The sequence below is a fragment of the Nansenia antarctica genome, assembly GCF_963989245.1.
Source record: "Nansenia antarctica genome assembly, chromosome: 11".
Taxonomy (NCBI): Eukaryota; Metazoa; Chordata; class Actinopteri; order Argentiniformes; family Microstomatidae; genus Nansenia; species Nansenia antarctica.
In genome coordinates this window covers 4,064,644-4,082,143 of record NC_137681.1, presented here as the reverse complement: position 1 = coordinate 4,082,143, position 17,500 = coordinate 4,064,644, and the positions used below count along the sequence as shown (strand labels likewise).

General features: G+C 45.2%; 1 protein-coding gene across 1 annotated transcript in view; it reads right to left on the bottom strand.

Annotated features, from left to right (window-relative positions):
• jakmip3 (Janus kinase and microtubule interacting protein 3) overlaps nucleotides 1–17,500 on the bottom strand; it is a gene marked incomplete at both ends in the record, with an annotated part of 72,380 nt that overhangs the window by 25,997 nt on the left and 28,883 nt on the right. Inside the window, 7 exons of the mRNA XM_080541890.1 lie at nucleotides 364–480; nucleotides 1,334–1,411; nucleotides 4,369–4,404; nucleotides 4,786–4,917; nucleotides 6,479–6,625; nucleotides 10,424–10,543; nucleotides 15,498–15,716. Coding sequence (XP_080398016.1) covers nucleotides 364–480; nucleotides 1,334–1,411; nucleotides 4,369–4,404; nucleotides 4,786–4,917; nucleotides 6,479–6,625; nucleotides 10,424–10,543; nucleotides 15,498–15,716 — 849 coding nt within the window. The remainder of the gene's footprint in view (nucleotides 1–363; nucleotides 481–1,333; nucleotides 1,412–4,368; nucleotides 4,405–4,785; nucleotides 4,918–6,478; nucleotides 6,626–10,423; nucleotides 10,544–15,497; nucleotides 15,717–17,500) is intronic.

Genomic DNA, 17,500 nt, shown 5'->3' with positions numbered 1-17,500 from the left:
ATTATGTGGTCACGCTTCTTGGTGCCGGTGAGGAGTCGAGCTGCAGCATTTTGGTGCTGACATACAATGAGTTGCAGTAATCCAGCCGGGTTGTTATGAAGGCATGGATCACCTTATCTAGGTCCTTCTGCGGAAGATAGGCCCTTGTTTTAGCGAGGAGTCTGTGGTCCAAAAAAAGCCATTTTGGACCACAGAGCAGACCTGCTTGGTGAATTTGAAGTCACTGTCAAAAACCACTCTGAGATTTCTGACTGAGGTGCGGATGTTTGAGCCAAGGGGACCTAGAGCATCGACAGAAGGGCCTAGAGAAGTGTTGGCCAAGAGAATAACCACCTAACATAACATAACCGTCTGCATCCTCACCTCCTCCGGGTCGTCGTCGGGGGTGCAGGGCGTCCTGTCAGTGTGGAAGGAGATGGAGGAGCCGTCAGAGTCCAGAGACGCCTCGTCATCATAGCCGAAGAACGTCTCCACCACCGGCTGCTGAACAAACACACACACACGCACGCACACACACACACACACACACACACACACACACACACACACACACACACAGGTCATATACACACACACACACACACACACACACACACAGGTCATATACACACACACACACACACACACAGGTCATATACACACACACACACACACACACACAGGTCATATACACACACACACACACACACACGCACGCGCACGTGCACGCACACGCACACACGCACACACAGGTCATATACACACACACACACACACACACACAGGTCATATACACACACACACACACACACACACACACACGCAGGCCCAGACCAGGCTGATCAGATAGAGGCTCAATTCCAACATCACTTCAGCACCACACCTACAACACGCGGTCAATACATGGCTTCCTTACCCAGTATGTGATGTGGTAGTGTGGGTATTGGAACATACTATAGCTGGACTCTCATACAGGATTGGTCAGGGTTGATGGTTTAATTGGGTTTGATAGGATAGGATACAAAACGTAACTGCATTGCAGTGAGATAGCGTGGCATTTTAACAGTTTTTCTTCTGTATCCTTAACATTTACCTACTTTGTAACCATTTTGGGAAAAAAAGAGTGTTAAAGAGAAAGATGTGTTCCCCAGTAAACAAAGAGTCCAAAAGACGTCCTCAGAATCGTTCTGTAGTCCATAAGACGTCCTAGAAAGACGTCACCTGAACCCGCATTCCGGCTTCCCTGAGGATGACTTTTTTGGACTCTTTGTTTAGTGGGGTGTCCAATGTAATATTTTTTTCCGTTTTGGTGCAATAAAGTTGCTACTTCCGTGTGTCTGGCGTCTGGTCGTACCTTAGCGGGCCTGCCGGCCTTCTTCCTGCGCCCCCCGGTGGCGTCCTGCCGTCTGTACCTCAGCAGCATGTCCCTCTCCTTCAACAACAACACACAACAACACACCGGTTACCATGGTTACCGTGGGCACCATGAAAACAAAAAAACACAGGTCCTCCATAAAAATCCATAAAAATGTGAATGAGTTTGAGTTTGAATGTCTACCACTCACTCCCACCTTGCCCAGAACCTCTAGCGGTTCAGTCACACTTTAATCTACACCTTAACTGTCCCTCCTGAGACATCTACTTTAATCTACACCGTAACTGTCCCTCCTGAGACATCTACTTTAATCTACACCTTAACTGTCCCTCCTGAGACATGTACTTTAATCTACACCTTAACTGTCCCTCCTGAGACATGCACTTTAATCTACACCTTAACTGTCCCTCCTGAGACATCTACTTTAATCTACACCGTAACTGTCCCTCCTGAGACATCTACTTTAATCTACACCTTAACTGTCCCTCCTGAGACATGTACTTTAATCGACACGTAACTGTCCCTCCTGAGACATCTACTTTAATCTACACCGTAACTGTCCCTCCTGAGACATCTACTTTAATCGACACGTAACTGTCCCTCCTGAGACATGTACTTTAATCTACACCTTAACTGTCCTCTCCTGAGACATCTACTTTAATCTACACCTTAACTGTCCCTCCTGAGACATCTACTTTAATCTACACCTTATCTGTCCCTCCTGAGACATGTACTTTAATCTACACCTTAACTGTCCCTCCTGAGACATGTACTTTAATCTACACTGTAACTGTCCCTCCTGAGACATCTACTTTAATCTACACCTTAACTGTCCCTCCTGAGACATCTACTTTAATCTACACCTTAACTGTCCCTCCTGAGACATCTTCTTTAATCTACACCTTAACTGTCCCTCCTGAGACATCTACTTTAATCTACACCTTAACTATCCTCTCCTGAGACATCTACTTTAATCTACACCGTAACTGTCCCTCCTGAGACATCTACTGTAATCTACACCTTAACTGTCCCTCCTGAGACATCTACTTTAATCTACACCGTAACTGTCCCTCCTGAGACATGTACTTTAATCTACACCTTAACTGTCCCTCCTGAGACATCTACTTTAATCTACACCTTAACTGTCCTCTCCTGAGACATCTACTTTAATCTACACCTTAACTGTCCCTCCTGAGACATCTACTTTAATCTACACCTTAACTGTCCCTCCTGAGACATCTACTTTAATCTACACCGTAACTGTCCCTCCTGAGACATGTACTTTAATCTACACCTTAACTGTCCCTCCTGAGACATCTACTTTAATCTACACCGTAACTGTCTCTCCTGAGACATCTACTTTAATCTACACCTTAACTGTCCCTCCTGAGACATCTACTTTAATCTACACCTTAACTGTCCTCTCCTGAGACATGTACTTTAATCTACACCTTAACTGTCCCTCCTGAGACATGTACTTTAATCTACACCGTAACTGTCCCTCCTGAGACATCTACTTTAATCTACACCGTAACTGTCCCTCCTGAGACATCTACTTTAATCTACACCTTAACTGTCCTCTCCTGAGACATCAACTTTAATCTACACCGTAACTGTCCCTCCTGAGACATGTACTTTAATCTACACCTTAACTGTCCCTCCTGAGACATGTACTTTAATCTACACCTTAACTGTCCTCTCCTGAGACATCTACTTTAATCTACACCTTAACTGTCCCTCCTGAGACATCTACTTTAATCTACACCGTAACTGTCCCTCCTGAGACATCTACTTTAATCTACACCTTAACTGTCCCTCCTGAGACATCTACTTTAATCTACACCGTAACTGTCCCTCCTGAGACATCTACTTTAATCTACACCTTAACTGTCCCTCCTGAGACATCTACTTTAATCTACACCTTAACTGTCCTCTCCTGAGACATCTACTTTAATCTACACCTTAACTGTCCCTCCTGAGACATCTACTTTAATCTACACCGTAACTGTCCCTCCTGAGACATCTACTTTAATCTACACCTTAACTGTCCCTCCTGAGACATCTACTTTAATCTACACCTTAACTGTCCCTCCTGAGACATCTACTTTAATCTACACCTTAACTGTCCCTCCTGAGACATCTACTTCCCCTCTATCCCCCCAGTACAGTTTCTCTACAAAAAAATAAATAATAATAATCTTCGTTCTTCACTACAACTGCCAATGGCCTCTTGGCCCGAGCATAGATTACTTTTTCCTACTACGACTAGTGGATAGATGATTCACACCACTGGTCTCCAATAATAGCCTTTCTCCAATACACATATTGTCCAAGGTTCAGATTTGTTTAAATAGCCACTACAAACTTCAGCGAACTTTAGTCACCGCTAACAAAGATACTATGTTATGCTAAAGTTGAAGTTAGTAGAGTATGGAATAAAGTTGATCCTGGCCTCCATAGACTACTTTCCTGTTAAAGAACCATCTAACTATGCTGTAAAATAGTGAACTATAACTTTAAATTGACTTCAGTCTGTTAAGAAAATGATTACGTTTGTCACAAACCTAAGTCTTTAATTTTGTAATGCACAATGATACATGGATATTTGCTAATACAAACATGGGGATTTGCAAAAAAAACACAATACTTGTGTTACACAAATGTACCAGCTTACACAGATACTATATAAACAGTTATGATTGCACCAAACAGCAGCAGGTTGTCATGAATCAGTGTTTAATATTCAGGGAGGTATGAATCACGTTTACTACGCTGTACTCAGATATGTACACATTAAAGAGACCTGTATCCTCCGAAATCATAAAGATGCAGATGTTATGCGACCTTGGAGGAAAATAATAAAAAGAGACTGTGTCATTGCTAAAGGACATTTATATACTTAGTCTTTTTATGAGTTGTAGTCTTTTTATGAGTCATAGAAATCAATAGAAATGTCACCACGAGTTATGGAGCTGCTCTTGATGCAATTATGATGACATGATAAGAACACTTACAATCACACTCTTCACGTAGCCAGCAGTTTCAAGTGCCTAGGAAAGGAACCAGAAAGACAAGCACATAGCACATTCAAACACATTTTTTTTTCTGAGTGGGGCAGTCCCACTCATATTTTTCATTTTATTGACAGATACAGTAGAGATTTAGACAGGAAGGATGGGTGAGAGAGAGAGGAGGGATGACATGCAGGATATGTCCCCGGCCGGAATCGAACCGGAGACCCTGCGGTTACATGGTCAACGCTTAACCCGCTACGCCACCTAAGGGCCCCACATTCAAACAATTTCTGACTGCGTTCCAAGACAGGAAATCCATCCCTCAAATGTATTTTTCTTTAAAAAAAAAACTTAAATCATTCTGGTGTGCCTGTGTGGCTGACTGACTCTGACGGGGTACCAGGCGCTCTGTAATACCTTTGACAGGTCGTCGATAATGTTCTGCTGCTCCACAACCTGCAGCCGGAGGAACTCGATCTCCCTCTCCTCCTGACTCTGGTCCAGGTCGTTCAGAGAGCTGGGACGCCTGATGGTCCCCGCCTTCTCCCTCTGGGAACACAAGGAGGAGGAGGAGGAGGAGGAGAAGGAGAAGGAGAAGGAGAAGGAGAAGGAGAAGGAGAAGGAGAAGGAGAAGGAGAAGGAGAAGGAGAAGGAGAAGGAGAAGGAGAAGGAGAAGGAGAAGGAGAAGGAGAAGGAGAAGGAGAAGGAGAAGGAGAAGGAGAAGGAGAAGGAGATGGAGATGGAGATGGAGATGGAGATGGAGATGGAGATGGAGATGGAGATGGAGATGGAGATGGAGATGGAGATGGAGATGGAGATGGAGATGGAGATGGAGATGGAGATGGAGATGGAGATGGAGAAGGAGAAGGAGAAGGAGAAGGAGAAGGAGGAGGAGGAGGAGGAGGAGAAGGAGAAGGAGAAGGAGAAGGAGAAGGAGATGGAGATGGAGAAGGAGAAGGAGAAGGAGAAGGAGAAGAAGGAGAAGGAGAAGGAGAAGGAGAAGAAGTAGAAGAAGAAGAAGAAGAAGAAGAAGAAGAATGTTTTATCTTGCCATGCAATCAAGTTGTCAATCAATTGTTGGAATTTTGTATTATTTGGTCAGGGTCATCTATAGTCAATTAGACTGTCCCTGTAATCTCTAATTGTAAGTCGCTTTGGATAAAAGCATCTGCTAAAGGGTTAAAAAAATGGAAGAAAAAGGAATATCAAATAATGTCAGGCGTTTGAGCTATCCCAAAAGAACGCTGTCTCTGAATTTACTTGAATAGTACGGTTTGTCAAAAAACCTGACATTTGAACCTGACATAAATCTATAGAAGTGACTGCCAAAATTGGGAGTTAGCAGGTAGCTAAATGTTGTTAGCCAATGAAGTCAGATTTAACACTAGAATAGCCACGAGTAAAGAAAAACGTTATATCTTTTGCACTCGATCCAATTTCAGGACCCTCCTTTCATGACTTTACCTAGATATGTGCGTTCTACCACCCCAGTATCCTTACATTTTCTAAATCACATCAGGATAAGCTAGTATAAAGCTATTTTGCAGCTATTTTTTCTGTGTAGGAATGCAGGCTAATTTACAAGACGGCCAACTAGTGGTCGTTGTGTGTAAATAGCAGCTTCCCATTCTAAAGACTATGGTCATTTGAGGCGGCTCTTATAGTAGGTAACATAGGAACAGCACGGCTGTTCTAGTGTTAACAGTGTGGTTCCCTGTGAGGGTTAGGGTTAGGGCAGTGGCGGACCCAGGCTGTTTGAAGGGCAGGGGGGGTGAAAAGAAAAAAAGGGCACCTACTGCACAACATGGGACCCCATCAGTGCACATGGTCAAGTTTAGACCATTGGAAGGGCAGCCAATAGGGCACATCCTCTCATTTCGCCACTCAAAAGGGCACTTTAGTGCGAAGTTTTTCAACCGTGGGGGCACATGGTCAAGTTTAGACCATTGGAGGGGCACCAATAGGGCACATCCTCTAATTTTTGCCACTCAAAAGGGCATTTTTGCAACTCAAAAGGGCACTTAAGAGAGACGTTTTTCAACCGTGGGGGCACCAGGAGGGGCGGTCGCTCCCCCTGCCCCCCCCTGAGTCCGCCAGTGGGTTAGCGTACCATCTCCATGTTCTCCTGGGTGACGAAGCGCAGCTTGTTCTCCATCCTGCGGTAGGCGTGGGCCAGCTCCTCGTTCTTCCTGCTCAGGCGCTTGTTCTTGTCCAGCAGAGGCATGAACTGACTCTCTGTCTCCCGCAGACGCTTCAGCTGGGAGGGAGGCAGGGAGGGAGGGAGGCAGGGAGGGAGGGAGAGAGGGAGGCAGGGAGGGACGGAGGGAGGGAGGGAGGCAGGGAGGGAGGGACGGAGGGAGGTAGGCAGGGAGGGAGGCAGGGAGGGAGGCAGGGAGGGAGGGAGGGGGGGAGGCAGGGAGGGAGGGAGGGAGGGAGGGAGGCAGGGAGGGAGGGAGGGAGGGAGGGAGGGAGACAGGCAGGCAGGCAGACAGGCAGACAGACAGACAGGTAGACAGACACACACACAGAAACACACAAAAACAGAATATGTAACATTGTTTTAGTGTTCTCCAACCATATTGGAGTAATAACAAGGATGGTTTCAGTTTATTATTATACTATTTGGAGTGATCATTGCACCCGTTCTAATTTAAACATAAGGGAACGCTTCCGCCACATTCCTGCGTATCCATGTTTTGTCACGCACACTGTCTGTCTTTCCCTCTCAAATTGACTGGTCTCTCTTCTCCCCTGGCGAGTGGAGGCGGTTGGTCTCCTCAGACCCATGATTCCTTTGAGCTAAATCCAAGGGAATCCATTATGCGAAAACCCCAGACACCCAGACACCGTGACAGTCTTCAACACCACCCGACGGCTGTCTGCTGCACTCAGCCGTGGTGTCACTGTCAGGCCAACGCAGAGCCCCGCGAGGCTGCTTGTGTTCCTCACATCTCTAAGTGAGAGGAGCCACATGGTAAGGAGGCCCACAGGCGTTGCGAGTCCCTTGTTTCCCAGTACAAATAATTAACGTTGATCTTTGAATTAGAATCTAGAACTTAACACTGGCTGGTGTCACATTTGAAAGTGTTTCTTTTTATATTTTTACATTCGAAAGTGATTTTTTGTTTATATATTATTTCGATTTGTTTATATTATACAATATACCGAACCAGTCATATTCTGGAATGTGTCTAAATGTTAAAGTTCCATAAGTATAAGCAACATAAAGTAAAGTAACAGTTTGTAAATAAATTGTAGCATTTTTCTTTTCTCCTTCCGAGCAAAAACACGTACCGAAACCGTGACCCGAAAACCAAGGTTCATACCGAACCGTGGGCCAACTGAACCGTTGCACCCCTAATTGACATTACACTTTACTACACGTTACTACACTTTACTACACGTTACTACACATTACTACACTTTACTACACTTTACTACACTTTTCTCCCTGTCCTGTATGAATGAATGAATGAATGAATGAATGGTCTTTATTGTCATTGATATAGTACAGGTACCAAACAACGAAATTTGGGAGGGGGGGGCTCCCCTGGTGCTGGGAAAAATAACTAAAAACAAGAAGGGAAAAGAGCTGGTTTACATAAATAAAGGCTATGTACACTATCCACTATACTATACTATACAAATAAAACACTGTGCTGTACTCTATGCTATGCTATACCTATTCTAAGATTTCCTATCTCTGAACCTTATGTACCCGAGGGTTGTCATATTGCACATAGTGTTATTGCACATTCATTTAAGTGTCGCAGTTTGCAGGTTTGAAATGTTCACAGTTGTGTTTCAGTATTGCACTTGATTTCAATCTAGTAGCTGCCATCAAATTGTCTAGATTGTCCAGGGCCTAGAACCTAGGTCTTTGCTGTGTTCAGGGGCCTGAATGGCCCTAGGGTAGAAGCTGAGCTTCAGTCTGTTTGTCCTTGCGAACATGGTCCTGAACCGCCTGTCCGAGGGCAGCCGAGCAAAGTGTTCGTACCCAGGGTGGGATGGGTCTCTGGAGATCTTGGAGGCCTTCCTGAGGCAGCGTGTGTTGTACAGCTCTTCCAGAGAGGGGAGGGGGGCGCCGATGATCTTCTGGGCCGATCTCACGACTCTCTGTAGCGCATTCCTCTCTGCGGCTGTGCAGCTGGAGAACCACACGCAGATGCAGTAGGTGAGGATGCTCTCCACTGCGCAGCGGTAGAAGGTCACAAGCATCTCCTGTCCAATGTGGTTTTTCCTGAGGACTCTCAGGAAGTAGAACCGCTGTATATTTCATTGGATTATAATTCATGTTTTATTATTGTTACTGTTTATATATATTTATATTATCCTTGTTACAGTCTATTGTTGATGCTGAGTGATGCTGTAGTGCTGCTCTGCCTCCGACATTTCTTTGCGTTGTAAAGCCTACTTGTATTCCTATAGCCTACCTGTACTCAATGTCATGACACATAAACAAGACTTGACTTGACCAGAAGTACATTTTTCTTTTGTGTGCCTTCAGAAAAACCTATGTGCACCTTGGACAAACTGGCCTCCTTATCCAATGTCATCATGCCTTTAACGTACCCGTGGAAGACACACGGGCCACACCTGGTTGCTTTACCAAGGCGAGAACAATAACTTTGCAATGACAATGAAGGTGAACAGTACAACAGTACAGTATGATAGACGACAGCTGAGCCTCTCTCACTAGAGGTCACACTGATAATCAGCCTAGTCATGAACAGCATGCTAAACGGTCTCTCTCTGTGTCTCTGTCTGTCTCTCTCTCTGTCTCTGTGTCTCTCTGTCTGTCTCTCTCTCTGTCTCTGTGTCTCTCTCTGTCTCTCTCTGTCTCTGTCTCTCTCTCTCTCTGTCTCTCTCTCTCTCTTTGTGTCTCTGTCTCTCTCTCTCTGTCTCTCTCTGTCTCTGTCTCTGTCTCTCTTTGTGTCTCTCTCTGTCTCTGTGTGTCTCTCTCTCTCTCTCTCTCTCTCTCTGTCTCTGTCTCTGTGTCTCTGTCTCTCTGTCTCTCTGTCTCTCTCTGTCTCTGTCTCTCTTTCTCTCTCTCTCTGTCTCTCTGTGTCTCTCTCTCTCTCTCCTCCTGTTTCTGGGTCACTAGCAGTCCCAGGGCATCTCTGGCATCTTGGCTGGGCATCGTACCCTTGTCTGTATCTCTGCCCTCCTCCACCCTCCACCTAGTTAACATATCACAATGCCATGATGACGGGAGTGGGACTATGTACAAGCCTTCTGGGCTTCGTTCCCTCCTTGCACCGTTTCATGTGCGCTAAATAAATTAAACTAATAGTCGTGCTTATTTTCTCTACGAGGCTATAATGAACGAGCGTGCACGGGGACGCGACCGAACGGCCGTGAAGAGTTGTTAAGTTGTTAAGTCTGACGTCAAAACGTGACGTTTAACCAGAAATTCCCCGCACCAGTTCAATCGTTTTTTTTAGACTCAGATCTATTCATACAGCAAGGGACACAGCAGCACTTTCCCGTTTTTCTCATATTTGTCAGCGTCTTTGAGCCTCGGAAAAAGCGTTATACAAATATAACGAATTATTATTATTACAGGGTATATACAGGAATCTTGAGGTTAATTTCAATACCTTTCTAAGACTTTTTAAAGACCTTGTCAATATGTTTCCAGACCTCACCGCCACTTCGAGCTGTAGCCGTTTACATCAGTGACACCTTTAACTTAACAGTTTTAGTTTGCAATAGACTACTAGACCACTATCATACAACAGAATCTCCGGTTCATCTTTTTTATTTATTTTTTATAAAACTAACTTTTACTAAAAGTTTTTAGGACTCAAACTCTTTGGACAGAGTCTAATTCAGAAAAATACCTACAAAATTCAAGACCTCATAAGATCGTGATAAGACTTTTTAATACTTATTAAGGGTCTTGATTTTCCCAAAATTGATTTATCAACTTTTAATACTTTTCAAGACACCGCGGATACCCTGTATTACTGAGGCATTTCGAAGAGAGCAAACTCAGCCAACTTTGGACCCAGAAAAACACGTCACGACTTAACCAACCGAACACGATACTCACCAGTTCGTTCCGTTCCTCAGACAGCAGGGCGTTGCGGTCCTCCAGCTTGCGGATGATGGCGCTCAGCTCGGCGATTTTCAGTTGGAAGCGCCGGACGTCTTTCTCATCCATCTGCTGCTCCTGGAACACAGACCAACTGCAGATAACTGGAAAACCAACCTTTCATCTAACACCTACTCAGCTATGCCTTTCATCTAACACCTAATACTTCTCCATACAGTCCTCTGTACCCCACTGCACTGACCTTACGTGACGTTAGAATTATAAGGTTCTATCTCCATTTTTGTCAAAATTTAGTTTTTTTTTTTTTTTTACATAATCTGATCCATTAGGTGTTTATTAATGCCTGTGTGTGTGGTGTTATTTTTTTTAAATGTTGACATTTTTGAGTTAGTAATTAATAAAATACAAAGGTTCCATCTCACAAAACATAATGGAATGTAAAAACTTTGACGCTCAATATCTGCTGAACTGCCCTAAACGGAGATAGAACCTTATAATTCTAAGCTCAGGCTTATAGAAGCCCCCAGGGAACTGTTGTAAAGAAGTGGAAATATCATCTCAACCAAGTCTATTACAGAAGGGTAATATACTTAACACTAAAACACAGGTTGAGGTTCACATTCAGGCTAAAATGGAATTTTAAGACCTGAGAAAAACAATGCATCGAAGTGGACACATTCAAAGCGTCAAATTATAAAACTGCACCAAAAAAGGTTTGTTGCTAGCATTCATAGCATGTTTACCTGTGGAGACACAACAGGTGTCTGTGTTCATGCACAGGATCGTAATGAGTAGGTGCGTACGTGCACGGAAGCGCGTGTAAGAGCAGGTGTGTTTCGCTTCAAAGACTGGTGAATCTCAGACAAGCTGAGAGTGCTGCTAAACAATTGGGGGGGAATCCCTCTTCAGCTAACGGTACAAATGACCGAAGATTAGGCCTACTATTTGTGCCATTTGCGTTGCTCTTCTGTATGAACATATTACAGATACAGTATACAAACATAATACAAATAATCGGATCTGTAATATTTATCAGAATTCACTGGAGCCAGTCTTTTGAAGCCACTGTTTTTGGATATTCCAAGAGAAATATACATATTCATTCCAGTTGATCGTGATCAACATCTCAACTCTCGAGGTTTCCTTATTCAGTGGTGCAGGAGACGTCCTTCAACAACGGGCAAATATTAGAATATATCAAGCCGAAATATTTCAAGAATAGCTAGGTATTAGCATTTTTGGGGTAATTGCTTATTGCAGAGGCTACGTAAACCACACAGAAGTCATGAAGCTTGTAGAAAAAAAGCCAACCAATATCAAATCAGCACAAAAAAAAAGCAACACAAAATGTGCCAAACATTTCATGACGTCATATAGCAGCAGCAGCAGCAGCATAAGAATGCAATCATTACTAAATGCTTCTAATGACTCCCCCGGTAATCTAGGTGTGGACATTCTGCATGCTAGCACAACCCCCATGTGGTCGCATTAACAACATTTGGAGGGAAAAAATAAAAGAACCCCATTTTGATTCGATAGAACCACAAGGAAAGAGCCGGAACTCCAGAAGGAACCCAAACACAACAACATGCAGGCAAACAGACAGAATATCAGCCCAGTAACAAAAACAATAAAGGCCTCGGTGGTTTACAGCAGAGAGGGTTGGAAATTCTCTCTCTGTGGTTACCCATTAAACAAAGAGTCCAAAAGACGTCCTCAGGGAAGCCGGAATGTGGGTTCAGATGAGGTCTTTCTAGGACGTCCAGATGACGTCTTTAGGACGATTTAGGACGATTCTGTAGTCCATAAGACGTCCTAGAAAGACGTCATCTGGACCCACCTTCCGGCATCCCTGAGGACGTCTTTTGGACTCTTTGTTTACTGGGTAGTGAGAGCTATCTATCCTCTATCCTTCAGGGTCAAAGTGGCCTTCAAATCAATGCAAACTTTATTTAACGTGGCATTTGTACAGTAGGAAGGAAGGAGGGTGAGGGAGGGGGTGGAACAGGCCTTGAGACAGCAGGTTACTATTATATGTGCTGTGTGGAGGAAGGGAGGGAAGGCATAATAGTGTTTGTTTCCTTAGATGTCCTGGCACAGTGTGTGTGGGTCTAGCTGCTCTGGCTAAGGCTTTTAGAAGGAAACTTGAATGTCTGCCACTGAAAAAAAAACGCATGTTGGGGGGGAGCGTGTTGTCATACTATAAGTGCCGACGCTACGACCAACATACAGTGCTGTTTTGCATTCGATATTATTGCGTGTTGCAAAGACATAAAAAAACAACAACTGCAACAACCAAAAACAAACAAACACACAATGTATCGATAAAGCTAATAAAAAGCTCTAGTCTAGAAGCTTGTTCAGATGCTATAACGTGTGTCTATATAACATAGACTTCAGACTGTAAGAAAAAAGAAGTCCTCCAATGTACGGAGTGTTAGTAAAGAAGGAGACCAGGCTACTGCATGCATCTAGAAGGTCAACGCTAACTGGTATCACTGGGACGGCCCGGATCTGATGTCATCCCACCCAGTAAACAAAGAGTCCAAAAGACTTCCTCAGGGGAGCCAGAATTAGGGTTCAGATGACGTCTTTCTAGGACGTCTAGATGACGTCTTTCTAGGACGTCTAGATGACGTCTTTCTAGGACGTCTAGATGACGTCTTTCTAGGACGTCTTATGGACTGCAGAATCGTAGAACCCTAGAAAGACGTCATCTGGACCCACATTCCGGCTTCCCTGAGGACCTCTTTTGGACTCTTTGTTTACTGGGCATCACTCTGAAGTTGAGATTTCAAACGGTTACGGTTAGGGTTAGGTAAGGTTCAGTGATGGTTCAGTTTAGGCTTATGATATGGTTAAAGGTTAAGGTTTAGGGTGAGAGTTTGGGTTAGGGTTATGGTTCAGAGTTTGGGTTAGGGTTATGGTTCAGGGTAGGGTCGTCCCAAGGATCCCCACTTAGCATCTACCCATCTATAGTAGAAGCAGGTAGGTGGAAGCGAAGGGGAGTGGCTAGAAGCAGCTGGGTGGTAGATAAGAGACCATCTATAGTAGAAGCAGGTAGGTGGAAGCGAAGGGGAGTGGCTAGAAGCAGCTGGGTGGTAGATAAGAGACCATCTATAGTAGAAGCAGGTAGGTGGAAGCGAAGGGGAGTGGCTAGAAGCAGCTGGGTGGTAGATAAGAGACCATCTATAGTAGAAGCAGGCAGGTGGAAGCGAAGGGGAGTGGCTAGAAGCAGCTGGGTGGTAGATAAGATCTACCCATCTATAGTAGAAGCAGGCAGGTGGAAGCGAAGGGGAGTGGCTAGAAGCAGCTGGGTGGTAGATAAGAGACCAGGGTAGTCTCTCGTCAAAGTTGTTCAGCGGAGGCTAGTGGAGGAAGACATCGGAGGACGTTGTAATGCATGGGTAATGAGGAATCCCAGCAAACAAAGAGTCCAAAAGAAGTCCTCAGGGAAGCCGGAATGTGGGTTCAGATGAGGTTTTTTGTAGGACGTCCAGATGACGTCTTTCTAGGACGTCAAGATGACGTCTTTCTAGGACGTCAAGGTGACGTCTTTAGGACGTCTTATGGACTACAGAATCGTCTAAGACGTCCTAAAGACGTCACCTGGACGTCCTAGAAAGACGTCATCTGAACCCACATTCCGGCTTCCCTGAGGACGTCTTTTGGACTGGGATGGTATCAACCTGGAATGGAATGAGGAACGCTAATCAAACGTTGTGTGTTCGATACCAATTCCTCATTCCATCCCACGCATCTCAACAAGTCTGTCCTCCGATTCCTACCTCCACCAGCCTCCTCCTCCGTAGTACTATCTACAGTATGTCTAGAAACAGCTACAGTAGATCACAGGTGAGTGAGGGACAGGGGGCTAGGCTACGTGTACACTGTAGTCTCAGAAGGGATGAGGGAGGAGAGGGTGAACGTAAGGGTGAGCGAAGGGAGGCCTCATCTACATTTCAAAGCAGCGGGAGGTGTAAGGTGAGGGAGAGGAAGGCAAGCTACATCTAAGCGCAAGCTGGAAGCTTCTGGAACAGAAGGGTGGGGGAGGCGAAGCAACTAGGACTAGAATGACAAGAAGGTTCTAGAATCAGCCAGGTGCAGCCCCACTGCCGGTGCACTCTTAGAAAAAAAAAAGAAAGAAAAAAGGTTTGACGTTTTCGTGAACCAAAAAAAAACTTCTTCTACCTTCCTGTCCCTGTTGGAGTACCCTTTGAGAAACCCTTTCCAGTTCCAATGTTAACAGTAGAACCGTATTTTGGTTCCATGGGGAACAGGAGCCCCCCTTTCCACAGGGAGGTGACATATGTGACACAGTCTGATCATTTGGTCCGCATGTCGGCAACCAATCAAAATGTTCTGACACGGAACTACGCTTCAACGTTGTTGAGAATCACAACACAAACTCGCTAGTCAAGCCAAACTACTGCAACGAAATGGATTGGGTGAGTAATCCCCCCACTGCTACCTAGTTAACTACAACACTACTTTACATTGTTAGCAGGCTCACAAAACAAGCTGTGTTAGTTGACTAGCGACGTGTCATTGATTTTCAACAAGGTGGAAATTAATTCACATTTTTGGAAAGAAAAGTCCGATCATTACATCGGATCCCGACATGAGGACCAAAGCATTAGAAGGTGTCACATATACCGCCGAAAAAGGGTTCTTCAAAGGCTCCGTCGACAGGGGACGGACGGACGGACGGACGGCCCGAAGCACACCCCTTTTTTTTTTCTTCTAAGAGTGTCGAGCTACGCCCAGTAAACAAACAGTCCAAAAGACGTCCTCAGGGAAGCCAGACATGTGGGTCCAGATGACGTCTTTCTAGGACTACTTTCTTATGGACTACAGAAGAAGACGATTCTGTAGTCCATAGCACGTCCTAACGACATCATCTGGACCCACATTTCCGGCTTCCCTGAGGACTCCCTCTTTTGGACTCTTCGTCCAAACTACTGGGACGTCTAGAAGCGTCTAGAAGCGGGGGAAAGAGAGAGAGAGAGAGAAGAGAGAAGCGGTAAAAAAAAAAAAAAGTAGTAGAGAGGAGGAGAGGAGGTTTTCTTACAGGGCTTCGCTCTGAGGGGTCTGCTGCACCACTGCCATAAGAGGGGCTCTCTCTCTCACGCTTGGGGCCCTGGAGGTGCCGCTCAGCCTCCCTGAACTGGGCCAGTTGCACATCCACTGCCTCCTTTTGGAGCTGCAGCCTCTGAGTGTGGCCTGCCTGGATGCCCAGCGCCTTCTCCAGCATGTAGAATGCTCTGTCTTTTACCTTAATCTCATCCATCTACAGAGGGAGGAGGAGGAGGAGGGGGAGGGGGAGGGGGAACAGAGTGGTAGGTAGTAGTCACATGATGCGCGCACGCGCGTGCGTGAGCGAGCGAGCGAGCGCTAGCACACGGCATACAGCAGACATGTGCCTCACGCACGCACAGAGGCACGCACACACACACACACGCGCACAGAGGTACACACACACACGCACAGGCACAGAGGCACACACACACACACGCACAGAGGCACACACACACACACACACGCACAGAGGCACACACACACACGCACAGAGGCACACACACACACACACACACGCACAGAGGCGCACACACACACACACACACACACACGCACAGAGGCACACACACACACACGCAAAGGCACACTGCCGCCCCCACACGTAGGCAACTGTTCATTTCTTGAGAGCGCTAGCACGCGGCACGTGTACACACACACACACACACACACACACACACACACACGCACAGAAGCACACACACACACACACACACACGCACAGAGGCACACACACACACACACACACACACACACACACACACGCACAGAGGCGCACACACACACACACACACACACACACACACAAAGGCACACAGCCGCGCACACGTAGGCAACTGTTCATTTCGGCCATCGTCATGGAAACCTGTCGGCAGGGCCAGAGAGCAGCAGCTGCCTGCATCCTCTCTCTAAGGACCAATCAGAATGCCCTGAGACGACAACAACAACAACAACATGGAGGCCTACTGAGTGTCTCCTCAAGATGACAGTTGGCTAATTCAGTCTCACACCACCTCTCACCCTGGTTGTCATAGCAACATCATTCAAAAAAACGACTCCCAAAAACAAAGTGCATGGGAGCATTGGACTGACACACCATACACCACACCACACATTAAGATAATTCGTTTTTTAGAAAAGATTATCGGCGTCTGTTGTTGTTGTATAATAACAACAACAGACAAATATCCAACGTTAGTCTTGCAGCATACAACAAACATATCCAACCACCACGTCATCGTTGTGGTGATTATGTTTATGGTTGAAACACATTTTAAACATTCAACTTCTGGCATCACGGAAAACACCTCCCCCAGGCCCAATTCCAACATGTTCTCTGTATACACACACACACACACACAACACACACACACACACACACACACACAGCTATAGACACATACAGAGCTACACACACACACACACACACACACACACACACACACACTCACACACACACACACAGCTACACAAGGAAGTTGACTTCCCCAGGCCCAATTCCAACACGTTCTCTGTATACAGAATATGGAATCGCCTCCCCCTCACTGTCAGGTTAGCTAGGTCTGTACTACTTTTTAAAAAAACGTTTAAAAACCCCACTTATATATGATGGCATTTTTATAAGTTGCTTTCTCTTTTTTACTTCTGATATCTGTATTGGTTTTTATCATTTTTATAATTTGTTTCATTGCTTTTGTGAAGTGCTTGTTTACATTTTATGAATGATATTCTTTATTTGTTGGCTGGTTACTTGCTGTGTTATGCTGAATACTACCAAATGTACTGTGCAGGCACTTTGTGACTGCTGTCTTGATAAGTGCTATACAAATAAAGTAAAGTAAAGTATAGGGGAGTAGTCCTCAGAGGGGAACAATCTATGACCAACTACTAAAATTTCATTTTGGTGTCCAGGTCTGACGGTTATAAACTAGCCCAAATGTGCAGCCTGTACATACAGTACATCAACAGGAAGGGGTTGTATAACAGCACATTCGCTGC